Consider the following 27,089-nt stretch of genomic DNA (forward strand, 5'->3'; position numbering starts at 1 on the left):
GTGCTCAAAACAGAACATGTTTCCCTCCATAGGTGATGGTTTTTAAATTCTCTATTAAAACAAAACAAAAAACCCCCAGAATACAATACTCCAGTTGTGAACTAACTAGTGAGGAGTACATGGTACTGTTACACTCCTTTTCTGGATACTGTTCTTCTGATGAAGCCTAAGATTGCATTTTGTTTCTTTTTAGCAGCTGAGTCACTCTCTTGGCTCATACTCAGTTCTCATCTTAATTTACAAGAAGTTCTTTGAGTAGATTCAGAGAGATTTCCTATTAGTAGAGCTAACTAACGAATGCCCGTTTTCTTCTGATTGAGTCTAGGCTGTTTTCTCAGAAGTACTAGTCATCCTTAGCTTCCTGAAATCTGAGAAAGAAAAATAATTAATTATCTATTACTATTGTTGAGCAACTAACACCAAACAAGTTTAGTCCAACTGCCCTTTTGAGTATATTCAGAAGTATATGAAATATGAAGAACCTCCCGTTTACCTGTCATTGAGATTCATCAAATTAAAATAGGTGCCACATATGCCTCAAATATCTTTTTTTCTTTATTTCAAAGAAAATGATAGACATTGTCTTTTCATCCCTATGTCAGTATGCATCTCTAAGAAAATGTAGGTATTATATAACCCATGCCATCATTGTATCTGATGATACAGTAGACAATAGACAATATTTTTAGGTGTCATCTAATATCTAGTTCATAATAAAATGCCCTGATTCTTTAAAAACATCTCTTTACAGTTGGTTTTTAGTTGACTCAAGATCCAGATAAAGTGTATACACTGCATTTGGTTGTTATATTTCTTAAATCTCCTTTATTTATTTATTTATTTATTATTATACTTTAAGTTCTAGGGTACATGTGCATAACGTGCAGGTTTGTTACATATGTATACTTGTGCCATGTTGGTGTGCTGCACCCATCAACTCGTCAGTACCCATCAACTCGTCATTTACATCAGGTATAACTCCCAATGCAATCCCTCCCCCCTCCCCCCTCCCCATGATAGGCCCTGGTGTGTGATGTTCCCCTTCCTGAGTCCAAGTGATCTGATTGTTCAGTTCCCACCTATGAGTGAGAACATGCGGTGTTTGGTTTTCTGTTCTTGTGATAGTTTGCTAAGAATGATGGTTTCCAGCTGCATCCATGTCCCTCCCTACAAAGGACACAAACTCATCCTTTTTGTATGGCTGCATAGTATTCCATGGTATATATGTGCCACATTTTCTTAATCCAGTCTGTCACTGATGGACATTTGGGTTGATTCCAAGTCTTTGCTATTGTGAATAGTGCCGCAGTAAACATACATGTGCATGTGTCTTTATAGCAGCATGATTTATGATCCTTTGCGTATATACCCAGTAATGGGATGGCTGGGTCATATGGTACATCTAATTCTAGATCCTTGAGGAATCGCCATACTGTTTTCCATAATGGTTGAACTAGTTTACAATCCCTGGGGGAAAATGGAACCAAGTTAAATCTCCTTTAACTGAACCACAGCCACTTCCCACTCTCCCCCCTTTTGGATAATTTGACTCCTTTGGCCCTTCACGTCTCTTATCTGTACCAAATTCTGTTCCTTTTGAAATACCTGCTAGATTTTTTCTTCTTTGATGACAATTCAGCAATCATTTTGGAGTATTAGGTGTAGAACGTGTCCTAGGCATTATGGGAGATAAAAAGTTAATTCAGTGTGTACATGGCCCCCTAGGAGCCAGCATTCCAGTGGTAGGGACAGATGCCTACAGAAACAACATGAAGTGGATTATTTGTCCTCCAATACATCATGCCTTGATGATAAAGTCTCCCTTTTTTTTTTTTCCTGGAAAATGATGACAGTGGAATCTTCTTCATACATCTCTTTAATCATGTACTGATCAGGAACCCACATTTGGTTTCCTCTTGAGTCAGTTCATACTTGACTGTTTTTGGCCTGTCACTCAATTCTTCCACTGGCTCCCACTATTATCCAAAGTGGCACAAAAATATTTTTATTTGCTTTATTTTAAAAACCCACCTTTATGTTATGTAGAATTTTCATTTCTCCAACAAGATTGTAAACATCTGGAGAGCAAAAGTCATACTGTCTTCTTTTTCTTTATAATACTGGGTGCTTAATAAGTACTTTTGAAGAGTCCTGGTACATATACCAGGTCTGTTCTTCTCTTTCCTACCTTTCTAGAGTCAGCTGGAGCTTCTGCCAGTTAAAAGTAAATAATCCAGACCTGGATCTCTTCTTACCTCAAAAGTCTCCTAGCAAACAGTCCATTCAGTGGTCTAACTGAACCAGGGATGACAGATAAATGGTTTGCATGTTACCAATTTCCCCTCACCATGTCCTTGGCAGACTACTAATTTCTGGTTGTGTTTAGACATTATTTTCTCTTTGTAGCACTTGAGGCAGCTGCTACCTATTGAGTATTATTGACAAATGATATGAAACCTTTCTGCTACCCTTGTCCTAAACCAGTAATCAGACTACATCAGAATCACCTGAGATAACTTTTAATTACTAGATTTCCCAAGTTTCACCTAAATCAGGATTTCCAGGAATGGGATAGAAATGATTATAAAGTCAGTAGTGGTTTGTTTACTGACTTTGGGAACAAGGCAGGTAATTTTTATTTTGTTAAACATCTCTGGCAGTGGAGACTTTGTGGCTTCCTATCTTTTCAGTTTCAGTACAGCATTTTATTCCTCTGACAGCCAGTAAGTTCTGTTAGGTTCAGTGGAGTTTTCAGCAACATGGGTAGGATCTGTTGCTTTGAATTACACCAGGCAAAGCACATGAATCAAATGCCCAAGATAAAGATACAGGATCCAGAGAAGTGGCATCTTGGTTTTCTAAATATAACTGAGCTCAAATTTAAAGCCTCATAGCCTTTAGCCCTCCAAAAGCTTATTCTGTCTTTGTTTAGTGAATACCTTTAAATGTTGCTTAAAATGTAAGAGTTCAACATTTTTTAGTAGATAATCTTTTGGATTTTTCATATTTCGTGTATATTCAATAAAGGTGGTTTAAACATATAATGTGATCTAATTTCATGTACCTTTAAGCATCTAATGTGATCTAATTTCATATACCTCTAATTTCATATATCTAATTTCATATACCTTTAAACATATAATGTGATCTAATTTCATATACCATGTAATTTCGGTATTTAAACCTACAATGTGATCTAATTTCATATACCTTTGTCAGGTTCTCAGTAAAAATAAATCTGTAAATTGGGAAAGTCTTCATTAGACCACATGATAAGATTTTGGGACCAGATATGAGGTAGTTAAGTTTTTGAGCAAAGTAGAGAGACTGAAGCCTCAGGATTATCTAGTGAGTTAATGACAGACCCAGAAATAGAATCTTGTGCTATTTGCTTGGGTTATGATTTAGTTTGAAGAGGGTGGCCTGTGATCTGTTTACATAAATTGCAGGAAGTAAGGTTTGGGGTTTGGAAGAAGTTATAGCTGTGTGATGTTTGACCAGGAAGCCCCCCTTCCCCACACTCACCACCTGTTTTATTGACACTAGTCCTAAAATACGGAGGAAAAGAGGCAGTTACGTATACTTCCTACTGTTAAAACAGTCTTTAAAAGCGAAAGCTAATTTTTTTCATCTTCTGTTAGTCTCCTCCTGGCCCTGGTCTTGTTTTAGGAGGAGAGGGGGGTATAGCCTAAGTAGTCGATTTGTAGATATTAGTAGTTTCCTTGATAATTTTTTCAGGTGTATGAAACTTTTTTATTGGCCGTACATGTATCTTCTTTAAATGTGTTTAGTAAATAAACAGTATGGTTTGAAAACAGTGGAGGCCACCAGATAACTATTGAATGGTTCAAGGGATTATAGATTTGTAAGTAATTGTTTTTTCTAGAGTTGTTTTCTGGTGAGGTAGTTACTTTTACTCTCCCTTTGCTGTTCCAGCTGTGGGGTTTGGGAGTGGATCCTGTGGCACTAGTGAGAGAAGCAGCAGGAAGCAGGAATAAAAACATTTGTGTGTGGTGGTTCTGAACTTATTTTTTTTCCTAACAGCTTTGTTGAGATATAATTCACATACCATCCAGTTCACCTAGTTAAAGTGTAAAATTCAGTGTTTTTTAGTGTATTCACGGGGTTGTGCAACCATTGCTACAGTCTAATTTTAGAATGTTCCTCCCTTGCAAAGAAACCCCATACCTCATAGCAGTCAGTCCCTATTCTCCATTTACTTTTTCTCTTACTGCTAACCCTAAGAAACTGCTATCTAATTACTAACATTGCCTATTTTGGATGTTTGATGTAAATGGAATCTTACAATATGTAATCTTTTATGACTGGTTTCTTTCACTTAGCATAATGTTGTTAAGGGTTATACATGTTGTAACATTTATTCCTTTTTATTGTCAAAACAGTATTCCGTTATGTGGATATAACATATCCATTCATCAGTTGATGGGCATTTGGATTATTTCCATGTTTTTAACAAAACAAAACAAAACAGGGTCTTGCTGTGTCGCTGAGCTGGAAAGCAGTGACACGATCACAGCTCACTGCAGCCTCTACCTCTTGGGCTCAATTGATCCTTCCACCTCAGCCTCCTGAGTAGCCAGAACTACAGGCACAACCCACAGTGCCTAGCTAAATTTTGTGTTTTTTGTAGAGATGTGATCTTGCCATGTTGTCCAGACTGGTCTTGAATTCCTGGGCTCAAGAGATCTGCCTGCCTTGGCCTCCCACAGTGCTGGGATTACAGGTGTGAGCTACTGCACCTGGCCTATTTTCATTTTTTTGCTATTATGATTTAATACTACTGTGAACATTCTTATACAGATTTTTGTGTGGATGTATGTTTTCATTTCTTGGGTATAGAATTTCTGGGTCATATGGTAACTCTTAATGTCTGACTTTTTGATGAACTGCCAAACTTTCCCAAAGTAGCAACACTATTTTACACTTGTACTAGCAATGCATAAAAGTTTGAATTTCTTCACATCTTTGCAACACTTGTTATTTTGTGTCTTTTTGATTATAGCCATCGTAGTGGGTATGAAGTGGTGTCTTGTTTTAATTTGTATTTCCCAGCTGGGTGCAGTGGCTCATGCCTGTAATCTCAGCACTTTGGGAGGCCAAGGTGGGCGGATCACCTTATATTGGGAGTTTGAGACCAGCTTGACCAACATGGTGAAACCCTGTCTCTACTAAAAATACAAAAAAAATTAGCTGGGCATGGTGGTGTGTGCCTGTAATCCCAGCTACTTGGGAGGCTGAGGCAGGAGAATCACTTGAACGCGGGAGTTGGAGGCTGCAGTGAGCCAAGTTCACACCACTGCACTCCAGTCTGGGTGACAAGAGTGAAACTCCGTCTCCCCCCCCCCAAAAAAAAAAATTATTTCCCTAGTGATTAATTATGCTGAACATCTTTTCATGTATTTATTGGACATTCATATATCTTCTTTGTAGAAATGTGTGTTGAGATTCTTGCCCATTATTAAATTGGATTATTAGTCTTCTCGTTATTGAGTTGTAAGATTTATATATTCTGGATACCTAACTTCCATCTTCTAACTGCAGACTGGTCCTTAATTGCTTAGAAGTAGAAAAAAGTGGTGGATACAAAAGACTGTATAAAGTAAAGTTTCTTTTTTCCCCCCAACTTTTGAAGAATCTGGTTTATTCATTCACTGAAAAAATATGAATGCTGGCTTTATACTAGGTTTTGGGAATATAACAGAGAATGAAACATGGAGCTCACATTCTAATGGGAGAGAAATAAAAATCATATCAGATGGTGACAAGCTTTTCTGTTTTCTGTTTTTATTTATGAAGAATAAAATAGGGTAATAGAGATAATGTGATGAAAGTTGTAACATTCTTTACCATTCCTGAATTCTTAATCTATAATTTCTGTTATTACACTTTCTACTTAATTTAATACACTTTGTAGCTAAACTATTATTTTTCTTTCACTCCTGATTCTTAACCCCTATCCATGCTAATTTTTGCCTTCACTATTCCACAAAACTCGCCCAATGTAGTGTAGTATCTTCTTTTAAAAGCCAGTATTCTCTTTTCAGTTTTTATCCTTCCTGATCTACACTGAACTCTATTGCCTTTCTCCCTCTTAAATCACTTGCTGCTGTCTGCAGTCCAACTTCCTCAAGTTTTTTTTTTTTTTTTTTTTCAATCGTTTGTCTTAATTATCTATGTGGCCTCTCTTCTGATTGAAGAGCCTCATGATTTTAATTGCTCTTTGAAAGCAGATGACTTCTTAGCTCAAGCTGTACCACTGTCTTCAGGTTTAGCTAGAGGAGCTGGGATGAACAGCTGATTGCTTCTCACTCATCAGGATTCTTTTCCCTTTACTCTTCCCTCTGGCACGTTTCTTCTATTTGGATTGATTAGGATACAGGTTATTTCTGCGACTGCTTTAATGATTACCTGTGACTAATGGTATAATAATCTACAATGTTCAGTCAAGTTTCTTGAATCAAAGGGTTTGTTTCTTCATCGATGTTAGTGAATTTTATACTTTCAAGTATTTTGGAAAGATAGGGCTGAATTCAGAAGTTAAAAAAAAAAAAAGAATAGCTTCTTGATCTCTAGAGCTGTAACAGTTTTTTTTATAAATAAAATAAATGAATTTTTATTTGTTTTAATCTCGGTAGGTTTTTGGGGACAAGTGGTGCTTAGTTACATGAATAAGTTCTTCAGTGGTGATTTCTGAGATTTTGGCCCATCCATCACCCAAGCAGTGTACACTGTACCCAATGTGTAGTCTTTTATTCTTCACTCCACTCCCACCCTTTCCCCTGAGTCCCCAAAGTCCATTGTATCATTCTTACTCCTTTGCATCCTCATAGCTCCCACTTTTGAGAACATATAACGTTTGGTTTTCCATTCCTGAGTGTAATAGTTTTAACAAATGTTTAATTCTTACCTTTGTCTGGTGTTACACTAATGCTTTCATTCAAACGACTGTCATAATAACTGAGGCATTTACTGCATTTTTCCTTTCTTATGAAGGAGGAAATTAAGCCTTAGGGAAGTTAACATATCCAAGGTCACACAGTAATTGTCAATAGTTGGGATTCCAGTGTTGAGTCTTCAGCCACAAGGTCATGAATGGTAGTAAGTTTTTTGTAAATTATAAAGCGTTACATTTCTGTGTAGGTGGGAAAGGGGAGAGAGCTCCTAAGTATTTCGGGCTGGGTGTGATGACTCATGCCTGTAATCCCAGTGCTTTGGGAGGCTGAGGTGGGAGGATCATTTGAGGCCAGAAGTTTGACATCAGCCTGGACAACACAGCAAGACCTTATTTTTACAAAACACACACAAAAAATTAGCCCAATGCAGTGGTGTGCACCTGTGGTCCCAGATACTAGGGAGGCTGAGGCAAGAGGATTGCTTGAGCCCAGAAGTTCGAGGCTGCAGTGAGCTATCATCTGGCCATTGTACTCCAGCCTGGGCAACAAAGCAAGACCCTATCTCTTAAAAACAAAAGGAACTTATTCAGAGCTTTTTCAAAACACTTAATTCTATTTCACTCCATGCCCCCAAATAATATGTTATTATACAACTGTTAGTGTGTTGTGATGGCTTTTTCCTAAATGTGGATCGTTTGTAACTCAGTTTAATGTATACTTGAATACTGCTTATGTTGAAAGGAATTCCATGCTTTTCTATTGGTAATGGAATATAATACAGTAAATAGCTTGTATTGCAGCATACTCATTAGCTAATGCCTGGCTTTTAGTACTCATATTCTGGTTGTGTCATTCTACTCTTTCTTGATACATATTCGTTTTCAAAAGATTTGGAGATTTATGCTGTTGGCACCAAATAAAACCATGTAAATATGGATGTAATTGAATGAGTTAATATCATTGTTCAACTATACTTGATGCCACAGAGATTTGTTTGTGACTTGGAGGACTTCAAAATTTCCTGACTTTAATGTGAACCTTAGTCTTCTTTTGTGAGATTTCCCTGTTGGTTGTTCAGTTGCTTGGGTAGGGAGAAGACTGGTATATGTTTGTTCTTTCAGTCAATAAGCCTAGGGTTCAGGATGTCATTTAAGGACAGTGATCTAGAGGAAAAATGAATAACACTGGGACTAAGGTATTGAAGCTAGAGCAGATTAGAAAGATAATTAAAAGTTAGAATTTGGTAGTAAATGGTAACTTATTGGAGGTACTAAGGGTGTTGATGTTTGGACAATTCAGTATATGAGATCATTTTCCCTTGCCTGAGTTTTGAACTGATGGAGAAATAAGAACCTGCGGATGAAGAAGCAAGACAATACCTTTAAAAAAATTAGCTTTTTATTCAGGTAAAAATCACATACTGTGAAGTTCACCATTTTAAAGTGTACAATTCAGTAGTTTTTAATATATTCACAAGGTTGTGCAACCATTACCACTATCAATTAGGCCATTTTCATCGCTCTAAAAAGAAACCTCCTAGCAGTGACTTCCCATGTGCAGTCTCCCTCTCTTCCCCCATCTCCTGGCAACCACCAGTCTACTTTTCATTTCTATAGATTTGCCTATTCTGGACATTTCATATAAATGGAATCATACAGCATGTGGTCTTTTGTGTCTTTTTCACTTAGCATAAGGCTTTCAAGGTTCATCTATGTTGTAGCATGTAAAAGTACCTCATTCCTTTTTATGGCTGAATGAAGTTGCATTGTGTCTTATATGGTTATTACTTAGATAAACCATATTTTGTTTACCCATTCATTAGTTGACAAGCATTTGGGTTATTTTCACTTTTTGGCTTTATGAGTAATGCTGCACATTTGTGTGCAAACAGTCATTTGTGTGCATGGTTTTGTAGGAACATTTAAATTCTCTTGGAGATATATGTGCCTGTAATTGCTGGGGTTTATGGTAACTCTGTGTTTAACTTTCAAAGGAGTTGCCTTTGTTTTTGATAAAACCTGTATTGTAGAACATGACTTAGGTTTAAGAGCCAAATGAGTTGACTGACTTTCTGCAGGCCCTCATCCCCATCTGTCAATGGGACAGTTCACTCTAGAGGATGTTTGGGTCAGCAGAGCGGACACACTCAGATCATTGCCTTGTAGAATCCTGGATGGAGAGGGAAGAGAGAGACTGAGGGCTGGGCGTGGTGGCTCAAGCCTGTAATCCCAGGATTTTGGGATCCCAGCCAAGGCAGATGGATCACCTGAGGTCAGCAGTTCAAGACCAGCCTGACCAACATGGTGAAACCCCATCTACTAAATACAAAAAAGTAGCCAGGCATGGTGGTACATGCCTGTAATCCCATCTACTTGAGAGGCTGAGACAGGAGAATTGCTTGAACCCAGGAGGCAGAGGTTACAGTGAGCCAAGTTGGCGCCATTGAACTCCAGCCTGGGCAACAAGAGTGAAAACGCCGTCTCAAAAAAATGAAAAGAGTCTGAGTCCCTGGAACTCAGTTCTTTTGTTAAGTTAGCTCTATGTACTAACCAATTTACCTCTTTGGAGAGGAGTGGGCTAAGAGACCAGGAGTGTTTACTGAAGTAATTCCTCATAGAGACTAAGAGTTGGAAAAAAATTAGTCTGCTCTAACAAAAAGTAAAGAGTTAAGCATGAAACCTGAAAGCCATTCTTAGATGAAAAGGCTGTGCCATTTTATCCAGGAAGGAAGTATATTAAGAGAAGATGATGAATTTGGTTTTAAACGTGGTAAATTTGGGATTTCCGGTACAGAATGTTAGGTATTTGTTTGGAGATCAGGAGATTGATCTCTGCTAGAGATGAAGATTTGAGATCTATAGAGATGAAGATTTGAGATCTATCTACATATAGGCAACTAAAATACAAGACTAGGTAGACACACATACAGTAAAACAGTAGAAAAGGATGTCTAGTAATTTCTTTTTTTTAAATAAAGCTGCTCTGCTATGTACAAAACCCTGACCCAGAAGCAGGTTGTCTATGAGTAGTTTAGTGCCAGGTTCCCCACGAAAGTGTGTTCCACGACAGCTGAGGGGAAGGCTGCCTTTTCAGCCACACCCCATTTCCCAGGATGAGGGGCTGTCCATGCCGGACTCTGGTCCCAAGGATGTCTAGTAATTTTTATATCTGAATTCCTTGTGGTTTTATTGTGCTAACTGATGTTTCTGCTGTATTTTGCTATGAGTGGCTGATTTCCTTCTGGGTTTTGTGATTTTTAATTATGAATACCTTTATTTTGAGATCTTACCTGTGGGAATTTTTCCAGGCTTAGATCAAAGGTGATTTCCTCCAGAGAGAATGTACCTTTGCTTCTATCAAGATTGGGTGGGAGATACAACCATCCTAGGGCTACCCTAAACAGAATTCTAGGTATGAAGCTTTTTTTTTTTTTTTCTGAGACGGAGTTTTGCTCCTATTGCCTAGGCTGGAGTGCAGTGGCGTGATGTTGGCTCACTGCAACCTCTGCCTCCCAGCTTCAAGCGATTCTTCTGTCTCAGCCTCCCAAGTAGCTGGGATTACAGGCACATGCCGCCATGCCTGGCTAAGTTTTTTGTATTTTTAGTATAGACGGGGGTTTCATCATATTGGTCAGGTTGGTCTCAAACTCCTGACCTCAGGTGATCCGGCTGCCTCGGCCTCCCAAAGTGCTGGGATTACAGGCATAAGCAACTGTGCCCGGCCGGTATGAAGCTTTTAAAACCATAATCTAGGGGAAGATCAGCTTGTGGTTGTAAAATATCAGGGAAGACACCCTTGCATTGCTGTCACAGTCCCTGATCCTCTCCCAGCACTGAGTGCCGAGGTTAAAAAAGTAGTTTTCCTGGCAGTTTACTTGGTTGAGAACTGAACATTGCTGCCTCTTATACCTTACTGCTGTCATAGTCCTTGATCCCCTCACCAACCCTAAGTGCTAAGGTTAAAAAAGCAGTTTTCCTGGTAGTTCTCTTGGTTAAGATCTGAACGTTGTTGCATCTTGTACATTGGGTCCCATAAGGTCTTGGAATTGCGAGCCAGAATTCATAGTGCTTGGCATAATGCCCTAAAGGTGAAGGAAAGCTGGTATCAGTACTCTGCATACCTTTCTGGTTTCTACTGTTTCACTTAGTTTTTGGATTCTGATCATACCTGATTTTCTGTCAAGTTTTTGGTTTATATGTAAAGATTTAAAGATATTTTACGCAGCATTTTAGTTATTTTCAGTGGATATGAGATCGAGCCATCCATCCTGTCGTTCTGGCAGAAATAGAAGTGTCTTCTGTCTCTCTCTTCAGTGTATGAGGGATAATTATTGGATGCAGGGACTTCAATCACCTTTCAAACCAAAGGTTACAGACTTGGAGCAAAATCCAGTTTCCGTTTGGCCCACATAGTATTTAGGAAATGAAAATCAGGGCCAGGTGCAGTGACTTATGCCTGTAAGCTTAGCACTTTGGGAGGCCGAGGCAGGAGGATCACTTGAGCCCAGGAGTTCAAGATCAGCCTGGGCAACATAGCGAGACCCCATCTGTGTTTTTTTAAAAAGTTAAAATAAAAAATCAAGAGATTGCAGATAAAATTTTGGATTTTTTTTGTTTCTCTTGAAAAATTGGAAGTTCTTAAAATGCTGGATGTATAATGCTCCTGCCTAGCAACAATTGACTAGAACTAGGAATAGCCCTGATCCCTTCAGACTGAACATGCTCTCTTTAGTTGCTCACAGTTCCGCCACTTGTGCAGTATATGCGTATGTATACACTTAAACCCATTTTACCTTATCCCATTTATGTTACCATTAGGCATTTGTGGATCATCTTTCTGCCTAATGAAAATACTGATACTCTCCCATGTGCTCCATAGTAGTGCTGATAGACACTTTTACATTTGTTGATTTATTTAATTCTAACAACAAGCTTGGAGTTTAATACCCTTTGAATAAAGTTATGTAGGTGGTATTAGCCCCACGTTACAGACGAAGAAACTGAGGTTCATTGAAGTTATATAAATTCTTTAAGGTCTCAATAGTGCCACTGTTAGAATTTGAACCTAAAACCTAGAATTTGAATTCGAAGCTCTTTCTGTTTCAGTGCTTCTCTTTACTGCTGCTGCTGCTGCTGCTGCTACTACTACTACTACTACTACTACTACTACTACTACTACTACTATTACTACTACTACTTTTTTTTTTTTTTAAAGCAGTGGAACTGTTTCTTAGATGAAGTCTTTGTGAAGTCGAATATTTAAAACCAATAAAGGTAGCACTGTTTTGCTGGAAGAATAGATTTGGTGGGGCACTTATTTGGGGGTTGAAACCTGCATGCTTAACTCTGGTAGCTTTTGGGCACCTTTCTAGAATCCCTAGGACTCAACTAAAACAGTTTGGACACTCTCTATATCATAGCCATAATCATTTGTTAAATCTTACAAAATCTCAGCTTCTTTAGATGTTACAGTTATAGTGTGTCTATTTCTGTTATGCCTCCTGATATGTCTGTAGGCTTCCTGATATGTTTGTCTGTCTTAGTGTAATCCCTCTTACGACTCAGTGGCATTTTTCTTTCATGGAAGTTTGTGTTCTGATAAGGGTGATTCTTTTAGCATTTTACTTCTGTTTTCAGAGTGTTTTAAAGTAAATCTAAAGCGAGACTTACGGTTTAATTTAATTTACTTTGCAGCATCTGATAACTAACTCTTCTTTACTTTTCAGATTCTCTTTGTGGCCAGATGGGTTTGTATGGACAGGCTTGTCCATCTGTAACTTCATTAAGGTGAGTGCTCTTCTTTTTTATTTTCTTTATTAGAACATGTAACATTTTAAAAGTTAGACTGGTCACCTTATATTACAATGAATTTCAGGGTGAGATTCAGAATAAAATATTGTAGCTTGTTTTGTCAAGTAGTGCAGTTTGGCGGAATGGAGTGATATTTCTGCTTACTGAAATTTTTGTGGTAATAGGATTTGGATATGCTTTTAATCTTCATTTAGTGAACTGAGTATAGTGTGGTAATTTGTACATGAAACAACATAATTAACATTTCTTTGTGTTTATTTTAAAAAAACTAATCTGGGCCGGGTGCGGTGGCTCACACTTGTACTCCCAGCATTTTGGGAGGCTGAGGCGGGTGGATCAGCTGAGGTCAGGAGTTCGAGACTAGCCTGGCCAACATGATGAAACCCTGTCTCTACTGAAAATACAAAATGATTGGCCAGGTGTGGTGGCTCACACCTGTAATCCCAGCTACTTGGGAGGCTGAGGCAGGAGAATCGCTTGAACCCAGGAGGCAGAGGTTGCAGTCAGCTGAGATTGTGCCATTGCACTCCAGCCTGAGCAACAAGAGCGAAACTCCATCTCAAAAAAAAGAAAAAAAAGCTAATCTGCTTTCTACTCAATTTAATTGGAACATAGTAAATTTTGATTGCCTTTGTAGCAATCAAAATACGACTGAAGATACTAATTTTAATTTCTTTCTAAGGGATGGTAAAAACATAATATCTAGATTTCTCTCGTTTACAGTAAAATATGAGAAATGTAAAAAGTAGGAACTGTTTTGTTGTGTACAACCCTGTGGTTTCAGATTTTTGAAGTCACCAGATCAGTTTTGCCAATCAATTAACATGTGAAGTCAAATTAGCAAAACAGATAAATGTGTGACTGTTTTTGCTGGCTTAGGCTTCCATGTTCTACCTTCATATTGGCCCCTGAGGGATTGTCATGGCTCCCAGAGTGAAAAATAATCTAAACCTAATCTGCTAATTGAAATCTTAGAGTATGAGGTGTTGATGGCAGGACCTACTAGTTACATGTGGTTGTGTAGTCAGCCATATCATTTATTCATCCAGCATATTGAGCATCTACTGTTGTCAGGCACTATTCTAAATGTTGGGGCATAGCAATGAGCATAACATGTGAAAATCCGGTAATCATGGAATTTGTATTTTGGTGGAGGGACAATTAATAGACAAAATAGTATAAATATCTGTTAGTGATATGATAAGGGTTAAGGAGAAAAATAGAGAAGAGGAATAGGAAATAATAGGAGTATGTGTTGTTTTAGACAGGCCAGTCCTAAGGGAAGCCTTCACTAAAAAAGGGGACATTTGAATGAAGATCTTAAAGTATGATGGAGTGAGCCATATATTGAATAAGTGGTAGTTGAGCATTCTTTAGGCACAGAGGGAGTCCAGGAAGGTCCAAGGCAGGAGGCTGCCTTGTATGTTTGAGGAGCAGTGGAGGAGGTCATTGTGGTTGCAGCAGCGTAGATGAGGAAGGGTTATAATTGCCCAGCTTTGGAGGGCAGAAGGAGAGAGAGAGGAGAGATACAAAATTGCCAGAACCATGATTGGAAATCAAGTAATCCTTTCGCTTGAGAGCAATCCTGATTTTCCGGAATGACACACACACACACACACACACACACACACACACACACACACACACACAAAATGAACAGTGAAGTTACCTTTGACGTTTTGCAAGTCAAGGCTGACTGTCCTATTTCTCAGTAGAAAAGCTTTTTTTTTTTTTGTAAAATGACTGTTGTTTCTTTAGCGTCCACTTTCTACTGGTTAGACTTCCTTAAGATATTTTAGTTGTGTGAAATGCTGAAACACTCATATATTAAGGTAATTGACTGAAATTTTAAATCTCTGTGTGAATACTATATTTATGTTTAGGTTAAGCCTTTATATGACATTGGGTTAGGAGTAATATGTGTGTAACTTTTGTTTGATGAAAGAGAAGAGGTAATATAAGTTATGTTACAATTTACTCACTGTGTTGTAATTCCTTAGCACAATATTCTACAATCAGAATTTGTTGGGATATAACTGTATATCTAGCATTTAATTTATAAACTGAGAAGCCCTATGGCATCAGAGTCATGATATTTACTGTCCTTATGTATGTCTTTCATTTCTGTAATATTCTGTATGGTCTACGTCTGAAACAGAGGATTCCCATTCTTAGATTTATGTATAGAAGACCATTGTCTGTCACCGATTTTTCTTAGTGGAAGCCAGTATTGTTTTGAGACGAAGAAGGGAAGAAAAACTGGATTACTTAATAACTACAATAAATTTTAGTCTACTTCCCGTAGAGTCTTCCCCAAACCAGAAATGGTCCCTGCAAACTACACTGCCCAAATAGGAGTACAACCAGAACTCTTAAAGTAACTCAAACCTACTGACAAACATTGCTTGTTTGCCTTATCTTTCTTGTATATACTACCATGTATATAGTATTTGTATATCTAGAAAGTGACTAATCTCAAGACAGGAAGCAAATGAGTTGGTGGAGAAGAACTGGTCATGTGGCTGGGAATCAGAAAATGGATAGGCAGGTGGGAGTTTGTAGGCACAGGTATGAGTGGGAGTGGGCAATTTATGTGTAAGTGAAGGTAGTGAATAGAAGGAAAGTATAAAAAATTTGTTGGTTGGAAGAGGGTATTTAGTAAATGGATTAAAACTCCCTCAGTCTCCTTAAGTATTTAGGGTAAGGTAAACAAGTACTACTTTCTGTGGATGATATTGGATCCTTGTTTAATCTGACTTTGTTAGAATTGTTGTTAAAATTAGACTTGCTGTATTTTTATGATTACAAAGTAGTACATATTTATTGTAGAAAATTTGGGAAAACAGAGCTTGCCTTTTTTATACCAGTAGATATTATATGTGAATTAGAAAAAGGCCCTCTAAATTTGCCTTAAAAAATGACTGCAGAATAGTTTGTAGTGATAGTTAAGTATACTCTGTAATTGTAATCAAATTGTTGTGACACTTTGGTCTGCTTTACTTGCTAGTATAGGTAGAATTGCATTTCAACAAAAGTCACTGTAACAACATCATATTCTACATGAGACTATTTTAGCATTCAGGATTCTCTAGGGAGGCTGAAATCATACCAGTATTTGAACAGAGATAATACTTTAATAGAATTGATAACTAGATATAAATGTTAACTAAGTAACATAAAGGATAAAAACAAAACTAAAATATCACGAAGATAGACACAACAGGAAGCAGCTACTGCCCATAGGGCTCAGGGACCAAAGGGAACGAGAAAACATTAGGAACTTAGAGGAAAGTCCCCAAAGAAATGAAACTTAGACCTCTTAGAAGCTGCTGCATGATCAATGCTGGTGTCTGAGCTTGGAAGAGGGGTTCTGTAAGGTTGAGTCCCAGACCTTGCTGGCTGATGCTGGTGTCTCAGTGGTTTATGGTGAAGCTAGTTCTGGAAGTGTTGGAAACACTGCAAGCTGGATTCACTTGTTGCTACTGGAAGGACCTGCTGCTATAGGGCTGAAGAAGCCTGTGTTGGGGAAATGCTTTTATGAAACCTAAAAATTACATAGGAAGATACAGTCTTTTCTTCCTCCTCCTCCAGCCTTTCAGTTCATCTTGAGTGCCTCTTCTTGGGAGAGCTTTTACAGAGAGTCTTAGTGCAACCACCACAAAGCAGAATACGGGTAGGGGTGCTGCAGTTTGGAGCTGAGGGGCAATAACCTAATAGCTGCCTTCCTTGCTCCAACAGACTGCTGAGAAATAGGGTACAAGAAGATATTTTCTAAGATGTTTTGCAGCTAGTATTTATGGGATTTAGTAGAGTACTGCATATTACTTAAAAAATCCTCAGAAGTTTTTTAAACACTGAAATTATATTAAAAATTTATGTTAAGATTCACAAGTATTTGCAGTCTGAATCTATTGTATTTATATCCTGAGTTTGGGTGATAAGAGTCTGGATAGTGAGGGATAGCAGGCCATTCACATCTGTTCAATTCCTGAGTTTTGGATAGCAAGAGCAAGAGTAAGAGTTCAGAGAGTGGGGCCAGGCGCTGTGGCTCACGCCTGTAATCCTAGCACTTTGGGAGGTCAAGGTGGGTGGATCACGAGGTCAGGAGTTTGAGACCAGCCTAACCAATATGGTGAAACCCTGTCTCAACTAAAAAGATAAAAAATTAGCCAGGTGTGCTGGTGCTCGCCCGTAGTCCCAGCTACTCGGGAGGCTGAGGCAGGAGAATCGCTTGAACCCGGGAAGCAGAGGTTGCAGTGAGCTGAGATTGTGCCACTGCTCTCCAGCCTGGGCGACAGAGTGAGACTGTATCTCAAAAAAAAAAAAGAAAAAAGTTCAGAGAGTGATGGATATAATTTCTGTTAAACAGTAGAATCTTAAAAGTTTAGCAGAATCTTCTTGTTTCCTGAGTTTGGGTAAGATGGATTTGAATCCTTAGATGTACCTGTATTTTATTTCCAAGTACAGATTCAGTAATAACAACAGCTTACTGAAAAAGCAAAAACTTTCCTTGACTATTTGCTTTATGTATACGAGTGAATGTGTGTGTATCTCATATGACATACTTCTTTTACATATTGTAACGATAGATTAGTTTTTGTAATTTCATTTTGTTTCAATTTTTAATTTTTGTGGGTAAAATGTATATTTATGGGGTACATAAGATATTTTGATACAGGCATGCAGTGCATAATTACATCCGTAAGTGGGGTATATTCATCAGCCCAAGCGTTTATCCTTTGTGTTACAAAGAATCCAATTATATTATTTTAGTTATTTTAAAATGTACAGTTAAATTATTACTGACTATAGTCACCCTGTTGTGCTATCAAACACAAGATCTTAGTCACTCCTTCTATTTTTTTGTGCCCATTAGCCATTCGCACTCTCCCTGACACCTCACTACGCTTCCCAGCCTCTGGTAACCATCCTTCTACTCTATCTTCGAGTTGTTTTCATTTTTAGCTCTCACAAATAAGTGGGGACATGCAGTTTGTATTTTTGTGCCTGGCTTATTTCACTTACCATCATGACCCCCAGTTCCATCCATGTGGAAAATTACAGGATCTCGTGTATATATGTACCACATTTTATCTATTCATCTGTTGATGGACGCTTAGGATGCTTCCAATCTTGGCTATTGTGAACAGTATTGCAACCAATATGGGAGTGCAGGTATCTCTTTGATATGTGGATTTGCCTTCTTTTGAGTGTATACCCAGCGCTGGGATTGTTGGATCTTTATGGTAGCTTTACTTTTTGTGTTTTTGAGGAACTTCCAAACTGTTCACCATAGTGGTTGTACTGATATACATTCCCTCCAACAGTGTTCAAAATCCAGTGTTCCCTTTTCTCCACATCCTCTCCAGCATTTGTCATTGCCTGTCTTTTGGATAAAAGCCATTTTAACTGGGATGAGATGACATGTTACTATAGTTTTGATGTGCATTTCTCTGATGATCAGTGACATTGAGCACCTTTTCATACACCTGTTTGCCATTTGTATGTCTTTTGAGAAATGCCTATTTAGATCTTTTGCCCATTTTAAAAATCAGATTATTAAATTTTCTCCTATAGAGTTATTTGAGCTTCTTATATATTCTGGTTATTAATCCTTTGTCAGATGAGTAGTTTGCAGATACTTTCAGCCATTTTGTGGCTTGTCTCTTAACTTTTTTGATTGTTTCCTTTGCTGTGCAGAAGCTTTTTAACTTGATGTGATCCCATTTGTCTATTTTTGCTTTGGTTGCCTGTGCTCGTGGGGTGTAACTCAAGTAATCTTTGCCCACTCCAACATCCTGGAGAGTTTCCCCAATGTTTTCTTTTAGTAGTTTAGTTTGAGGTCTTAGATTTAAGTATTTAATCCATTTTGGTTTGATTTTTGTATATGACAAGGAATAGGGGTCTGGTGTCATTCTTCTGCATTATAGGTGTCCAGTTTTCCCAGCACCTTATTGAAGAGACTGTCCTTTCCATTATATGTTCTTGGAACCTTTGTCAAAAATGAGTTCACTCTCGATATATGTATTTGTTTTCTAGGTTCTCTGTCCTGTTCCATTGGTCAATATTTGTTTTTATGCCAGTACCATACTGTTTTGGTTACTATAGCTCTGTAGTATAACTTGAAGTCAGGTAATGTGATTCCTCCAGTTTTGTTCGTTTTGCTCAGGATAGCTTTGGGTATTCTGAGTCTTTGGTGGTTTCGTATAAATTTTACGATTTTGTTTTCTATGTCTGTGAAGAATGTCATTGGTATTTTGATAGGGAGTGCATTGAATCTTTAATTTGCTTTGGATGGTATGTACATTTTAACAGTATTGATTCTTCTAATCCATGAACATGGAGTATCATTCCTTTTTTTGGTGTCTTCAGCTTCTTTCATAAATAATTGATGGTTTTCATTGTGGAGGTCTTTCACTTCTTTGGTTAATTCCTAGGTATTTTATTTTATTTGTACCTATTGTAAATGAGATTACTTTCTTGATTTCTTTTTCGGATTGTTTGCTCTTGGCATAAAGAAACTCTGGTTTTTGTATGTTGATTTTTGTCTCCTGCAACTTTACTGAATTTGTCAGTTCTAGTAGTTTTTTGGTGGGGTCTTTAGGTTTTTCCAAATATAAGATCATATCATCTGTAAACAAGGATAATTTGACCTCTTCCTTTCTAATTTGTATGCCCTTTATTTTTTTCTCTTGTCCGATTGCTTGAGCTAGGACTTCCATTAATTTGGTTTGGTCGAAGCAAAATAGGTTTGCTGTTTCTTAGGGCTTGTTGAAATGGGACCCTTTCTGCATTTCTGAATTACGTAACATTTATTAGAGGATTTATTTTATGGTTCTCACATGTATGCAGCCTGGGACACAGTAGTACTTGTAGTAGTTTCTGGTGATATTTAATACCTTCTACCTGAGATCACTTCCTCTTACATTTTTCTGTATTTATCCTTTTTTATCACTCATTTTTGTTAACACTTCTTCCTTAAAGATGCCTTTTATTATTGATCTTATTTGTCTACTTATTGTATGCCAGGGAACACATAGAAATATTTGAGTGCCCCAGATGAATTTCCTGTCCATCTGTTTCCTCATTTCCCTACTCTTGAAATTGATGACCCTGCTGTTTAGAACTACCAGAAGAAGGTAGATTTATTTCAAGCCTTCTTGCTGCCTCATTTCTAGAGGCATACTGGTATTGATAAAGCAGCTGTGGCATATAGACTTAAGATAATGTAGATACAGGTTCACATCTCTCTCTGCCACGTATTAGCCATGTACTCTTGGGCAAATTACTTTTCCTAATTTTGCTTTAATAGAGTTGCTAATGTTTACTTCACCGCTCTTACTTCAAAGCATCACTGAATATGCTGGTAGGTTAAATGTAAAATGTGCCTGCTAACAGTGCACATGGTGCAAAATTATACTGAAAAATAAAAAAGTAATTATATGATTTGACTTAGAAAGCTTATCATAGGCAAGCTTTGTGGTTCAGTGGCACTCAATGCAGAAACATATCTCTGGGCATTTGGAGCACCCACTCTTCTACATTAGGAGTTTAGGCTATACTCCCCTTCCCATACAGAGGAAGAGGATTCAAGGAATTAAATGTATACATGAGGAATCTGGCATATTTTCTCCTCTTTTCTAGTTTCTAATAGTAGAAAGCAAAAAGGTTCATCATTTTTAGAATAAAAGAAGGAAAGGGACAGATTTGTATCCTTTGCTAACAGTATAAAAACATGGGGTAGAAGAAAGTTTACTGTTTTCCTTTGTTCTATTTCCCCTTCATCCTAAATTTTAAGATTCTAGAATATTTACCAGTAGTATTCAGGTTTGCCACTAACCTTCAGGCTAAGGATGTTGCTGACATTTAATATTGTATGTTTACTATATTTAATACAGTTAAAATTTTAGGCTTTTGGGTCCCAGACAGTGGCAGAAATAGCCTTTGCATTATCATGCCATATTTATCATTATCATTTTTATTAATTTTTTGGAATTAGTAAAATCTTTATTAATGTACATGTTTAGATATGGCATGTTCCAATTAAATTATGAGTAATGAGAAAATCCTCTTAATTTGACCATTACAGAAACTTTCTCTAAAGTGCGTTTTGAGTTTTCTGATATGGGAGCTAGTAACCTTTTGTGGCTATTTAAATATAAGTTAATTAAAAATAGGTAAAATTAAAAATTCACTTCGTTAGTCATATTAGGCACATTTTAAGTGCTCACTCGCTATACATGGCTAGTGGCTGTCATATTGGACAGCACGCAGATATTTGCATTGTTGGAGAAAGTTCTGTTGGGGAGCGCTGGTCTGTTTTATGTTTGATTGAGACAGGGTCTTGCTTTGTCGCCCAGGCTGGAGTACAGTGGCACAGTTATGACTTGTGGTAGCCTCAACCTCTTGGACTTAAGAGTTTCCCCCACCTCAGTCTCTCGGGTAGCTGGGACTGACTACAGGCGCGTGCCACCATGCCCAGTTAATTTTTAAATTCTTTGTAGAGACTGGTCTCCCTGTGTTGCCCAGACTGGTCTCAGAACTCTTGGGTTCAAGTGATGTGCCCTCACTGGCCTCACAAAGTGCTGGGATTTACAGACATTGGTTACTGTGCCAGGCTTAACAGCACTAGTCTGGATCACCGTAAGTATAATTTAATCTTTTTTTTTTTTTTTTTTTGAGACAGAGTCTCGCTCTTTTGCCCAGGCTGAAGTGCAGTAGTGAGATCTTGGCTCACTGCAACCTCCACCTCCCGGGTTCAAGCGATTATCCTGCCTCAGCCTCCTCACTAGTTGGGATTACAGGCACCTGGCTAATTTTTTGTATTTTTAGTAGAGACGGGGTTTTGCCATGTTGCCCAGGCTGGTTTCAAACTCCTGAGCTCAGGCAATCCACTTGCCTCGGCCTCCCAAAGTGCTGGGATTACAGGCATGAGCCACCACCCCCAGTCATAATTTAGTCTTTAAGATCCTGATGTCCTAAGGCCTCCATTTCTGAACACCAGATATTGAGGAGTACTATTGACTGACTTATTCATTAACTTAAGGACATAAAGTTGCTTTTGTGACTGAATACTGACTTTGGTAGGTACTATTTATGGTGTTCTTACTGTTAGACCAGGCATTATTTAAGCACTTTTAAGTTTATTAAGTTCCCCCAACAATTCTGTGAGGTCAGTACCATTATTATCCTTACTTCGTAAGTGAGGAAACTGAGGTAAAGTTAATTAACTCAAAGATATATAGGTAATTAGGGATAGAGCTGGGATTCATACTTAGGTCCTTATCCAGTGCCTATGTTGTAACCATTTAATTCTACTGCCTCTTGGCTATGAGTATTTATTGTAATTTCAGGCTTTTTTCTTAAATGAAGGCTGCCAAACAATTTTCTTCTTAATTGAGGGCACTATAAAAAATAAGTAAAAAAGAGAAGCGTCAGTGCAGGAGACTGTAGAAAAAGGTAATAGAAAACCAGCGCTTTAATTTTGGAATACTAAAATTGAAAAAAAAATCTTGTTTAAAATTGATAAAATTTTTTGTTTTTTTGTTAACAAGAGAGCAGTTTTTTTTTTTTTTTTTAATTTCAGGGAGATGGAGAAATTTTGAGTTTTTATGAGGAGAAATCATATTAGAGGTAATAGGGAATAAAAAACATCACTGAATATACTAGTGAGTTAAATGTAAAACATGCCTACTAACAGTACATATAATGCAAAATAGTACTACTGAAAAATAAAAAAATTGTATGATTTGATATAATAAGCTTATCGTAGGCAAGCTTTATGGTTCAGTGGCACTTAGTGTAGAGACATATCTCTAGGCATTTGGAGCATCCACTTTTCTAGATTAGGGTTTAGGCTGTACTCTACCTGCCATACAGAAAACTTGGGGCAGTGGACATTTCCCAACTCCATGCCTAGGCACACCTCTGGGTAACTGGTGGTTGCCCATTGGACCCCAACTATCCTCCGCCCCCCATACCTGGTGCTTATGCCCTGCTATTGGGGGACCTGTAGGTGGACCTGCCTGGTCTGGACCCACCTGTCTTGATCTCCTGCTCCAGGGCTGGGCAGAGAGCTCAGACCACTGTGCATTCTGCAGATCAGCCCATTGCCTGAGGCAACAGAGAGCTTCTCAATAAGCAAGGATCAAGTATGTACCCATCTACATTGGCTTCAGCTGGCTCTTACCTGTGAGTGCCACCTACTGACCTGGAAGTTTAGTTGCATGACACAGTAGAAAATCTGCTGACAAGTGTACAGCACTAGGGATCTTGATAAACTTCCTAAGACCACCATCCTGGCCCCACAAGATGTAGTAAGCCTGCTCCCATGCCAAGTACATCAGTAATACAACCAGCATTTGGGAAAACTACCATTCAAAGGCTAACTGTAACCAGGGAACTTAATACAGACTCTTTGCCACTGAAAGCACCCAGAACTAAAGCCAAAAGACCCTACAGAACATATATTATAGACACCTGAAGGGGAGAAAAATCACATCAAAATGAAAGCAAATTCAAAAAATAAGGAGAGATGGCTTATCTAGATGAGAAGCAACCAGAGAAACAACTCTGAAACTGTGAAAAAAGTGTGTTACAATGCCTCAGAAGGATCACATTAAGTCTCCAGCAATAGATCCTAACCAAAATTAAAATCTTTGAAATATAAGATAAAGAATTCAGAATGTTTTGGTTTTAAAGAAACTCAATGAGATCCAAGAGAAAGTTGAAAATGCACATAAATCAGAAAAACAGTTTGGGATGTGAAAGGAGATATCACGAAAAATAAACCCAAACATATTTTGGAAATGAAAACTTCATTGAAGGAATTACAAAACATAGTTGAAAGCTTTAATTCTAGTCTAGAGAAAGTAGAATAAAGAATTTCAGAGCTGGAAGACAGGTCTTTTGAATTAACCCAGTCAGATGAACATAAGGAAAAAAAGAAGTAAAGTAAGTGAACAAAGGCCGGGTGTGGTACCTCATGCCTGTACTCCCAACACTTTGGGAGGCTGAGGCGGATAGATCACTTGAGGGTCAGTAGTTCAAGACCAGCCTGGCCAACATGGTGAAATCCCATCTCTACTAAAAATACAAAAAAATTAGCAGAGCTTCGTGGCGTGTGACTGTAATCCCAGCTACTTGGGAGGCTGAGGCAGGAGAATCGCTTGATTCCAGCAAGTGGAGGTTGTGGTGAGCCAAGAGCGTGCCACTGCACTCCACACTGGGCGACAGAGTGAAACTCCATCTCAAAAGAAAAAAGAAAAGTGAAAAAGTCTTGGAGAAATATGGAGTTGTATAAAGCATCCAAACTTACAGGTTATAGGTATTCTAGAGAAAAAAAGTAAAAAGTGTAGAAAAGCTATTTCAGGAAGTAATTAGGGAAAACTTCCCTAGTCTGGGAAGAGATTTAGACATCCAGATATAAGCTCAGAGAACTCCTGAGAGTAAGGAGAACCTTATTGTAAGAAGAACCTTATCTAAGGATATAGTCATCAGACTGTTCAAAGTCAGTGTGAAGGAAAAAATTCTTTAAGAGTAGCAAGAAAGAAGGGATTACCTATAAAGGAAATCCCATCAAACTAACACTGAACTTCTCAGCAGAAACCCTACAAGCCAGCTGGAAGAGATTGGGGACCTATTTTTAGCGGCCTTAAGGAAAAAATTACCAGCCAAGAATTTTTTTTGTTTGTTTTTTGGGCATGGTCTCAGTCTGCTACCCAAACCTGGAGTACAGTGGTGTGCTCACAGCTCACCACAGCCTTTACTTCCCAGGCTCAAGTGATCCTCTTGCTCAGCCTCCCAAGTAGCTGGGACTACAAGCACATGCCACCATGCCCGGCTAATTTTCTAGTATTTTTAGTAGAGATAGGGTTTTGCCATGTTGCTCAAGCTGATCTTAAACTCCTGAACTGAACCAATCCGCCTGCCTTGGCCTCTCAGCATACTGGGATTACAGGTGTTAGCCACCGTGCACAACCACCGGCCAATAATTTTATATCCTGCCAAAAAATAAGCTTTGTAAATGAAGGAGAAATAAAGTCTTTCCCAGACAAACACATGTGAAGGGAATTCATCATCACTATACTGATCATATAAGAAATGCTGAAAGGAGTTCTAAACATGTTAACGAAAGGACAGTACTTGCCATCATAAAAGTACAAAGCTCACAGTCTGTAAAGCAGTTATATAGTTGAAACTCCAAGGCAACTAACAACACTGTGACAAGAACAAAACTTCACATATCTATATCTCTGTCTCTGTCTTTTTTTTTTTTTGAGACATAGTCTTGCTCCATCGCCCAGGCTGGAGTGTAGTGGCACCATCTCGGCTCACTGCAACCTCTGCCTCCCAGGTACAAGTGATGCTCTTGCCTCAGCCTCCCGAGTGGCTGGGACTACAGGTGTGTGCCACCACACCCGACTAATTTTGTATTTTTAGTAGAGACAGGAATTCACCATACTGGCCAGGCAGGTCTCAAACTCCTGACCTTGTGATCCGCCCTCCTGGGCCTCCCAAAGTGCTGGGATTACAGGCGTGAGCCACCGTGCCCGGCCTATATATATATATTTTAAGATGGAGTCTTGCTGTCTTGCCCAGGTTGGAGTGCAGTGGCATGGTCTTGGCTCACTGCAACCTCTGCCACCTGGATCCAAGCAATTCTCCTGCCTTAGTCTCCCAAGTAGCTGGGATTACAGGCGTGTACCACCACACCTGGCTAACTTTTGTATTTTTTAGTAGAGGTGAGGTTTTGCCATGTTAGGCCAGGCTGATCTCGAGCTCCTGACCTCAAGTAATCCACCCACTTTGGCCTCTTAAAGGGCTGGGATTATGGGCATGAGCCACAACACCTAGCAACATATCAATATTAACCTTGAATGTAAATGGCCTAAGTGCTCCACTTAAAACATACAGAGTGGCAAATGAAATTAAAAAAAAAGAAAAAAAGACCCAACCAGCTGCTGCCAGCAAGAGACCCCACACACACTGGTTAAGGACAGCTATAGATTCAAACTGAAGGGGTGAAAAACGGTTTATCATACAAATGGAAAACAAAAGCCAGCAGTAGTATACATTCTCGTATCAGATAAACTTCAAACTGTAACAGTAAAAAAAAAAAAAAAAAAAAAAAAGACAAGAGCATTATATAATGATAAAGGGTTTGATACAACAAGAAGATTTAACTATCCTGAATATATATGCACCCTACACCAGAGCACCCACATTCATAAATACTACTAGGGCCAAAGCAAACAAATTGATGGCAATACAATAATTGTGGAGGACATCAACACCTCACTGACATCACTATTCAGATCATGGAGGCAGAAAGTCAAAAAAGAAATTCTGGACTTAAACTATAGACCAAATGGACCTACTAGACATTTACAGAACATACATTAATCTCACCTGCATGTAGAACATTCTCCAAAATTGACCATATATGCTTGGCCATTAAACTAAGTCTCAATACATTCCAAAATACTGAAATCAGATCAGGTATCTTTTTGGAGCACAGTGGAATAAAATTAGAAATCAAATACCAAGAGGAACTCTTAAAACTATTCAAGTAGATGGAAACTAAGCAACATGCTCCTGAATGAACTTTGGGTAAACAATGCAATTAAGGCAGAAATTGAAAAAAATTTTGAAATAAATGAAAATGGAGGCACAGCATACCAAAACCTCTGGGATATCAGTGCTAAGAGGAAAGTTTATAGCATTAAATGCCCACATTAAAAAGATAGGAGGATCTCAAGCTACTACCATACATCAAGGAACTAGAAAAATAACCAAACAAAAAACTAGCAGAAGAGCAAAGAGCAGAGCAGAGCTAAATGAGGCAAAACAACAACAACAACAACAAAAAAGATACAAAGGATAAGTGAAACAAAAAGTTGTTTCTTTGAAAGGATACACAAAATTGACAGACTGCTAGCTAACCAAGAAAAGTTTTAAATACAAGCAGAAATGATAAAGACAACATTACACCTGACACCACAGAAATACAAAAGATCATCAGAGACTGCTGTGAACATTTATGTGCTCATAAACTAGAAAAAGCTAGGGGAAATGGACAAATTCCTGGAAACATACGACCTCTCAAGACTGAACCAGGAAGAAATGTGAATCCTGAACAGACCAATACAAGTAACAAAATTCTATCAGTAGTAAAGGAAAACTGTATTAGTCTGTTCTCATGCTGATATAAAGAACTACCCGAGACTGGGTAATTTATAAAGGAAAGAGGTGTAGTTGACTCACAGTTCCACAGGGCTGGGGAAGCCTCAGAAAACATACAATCATGGCAGAAGGGGAAGCAGACTTGTTCTTCACATGGCGGCAGGAAGTAGAAGTGCTGAGC

The 27,089-nt window shown here is 38.3% G+C and overlaps 1 protein-coding gene across 3 annotated transcripts in view; it reads left to right on the forward strand.

Annotated features, from left to right (window-relative positions):
• Positions 1-27,089, forward strand: part of FOXJ3 (forkhead box J3) — a 153,759-nt gene that overhangs the window by 12,006 nt on the left and 114,664 nt on the right. For all 3 annotated transcript variants that reach the window (XM_023221311.2, XM_023221313.2, XM_023221315.2), the window contains exon 2: positions 12,640-12,700. In XM_023221311.2, coding sequence (XP_023077079.2) covers positions 12,657-12,700 — 44 coding nt within the window. In that variant the 5' untranslated portion in view covers positions 12,640-12,656. The remainder of the gene's footprint in view (positions 1-12,639; positions 12,701-27,089) is intronic.

Source organism: Piliocolobus tephrosceles, chromosome 1 (genome assembly GCF_002776525.5).
Source record: "Piliocolobus tephrosceles isolate RC106 chromosome 1, ASM277652v3, whole genome shotgun sequence".
Classification (NCBI taxonomy): domain Eukaryota; kingdom Metazoa; phylum Chordata; class Mammalia; order Primates; family Cercopithecidae; genus Piliocolobus; species Piliocolobus tephrosceles.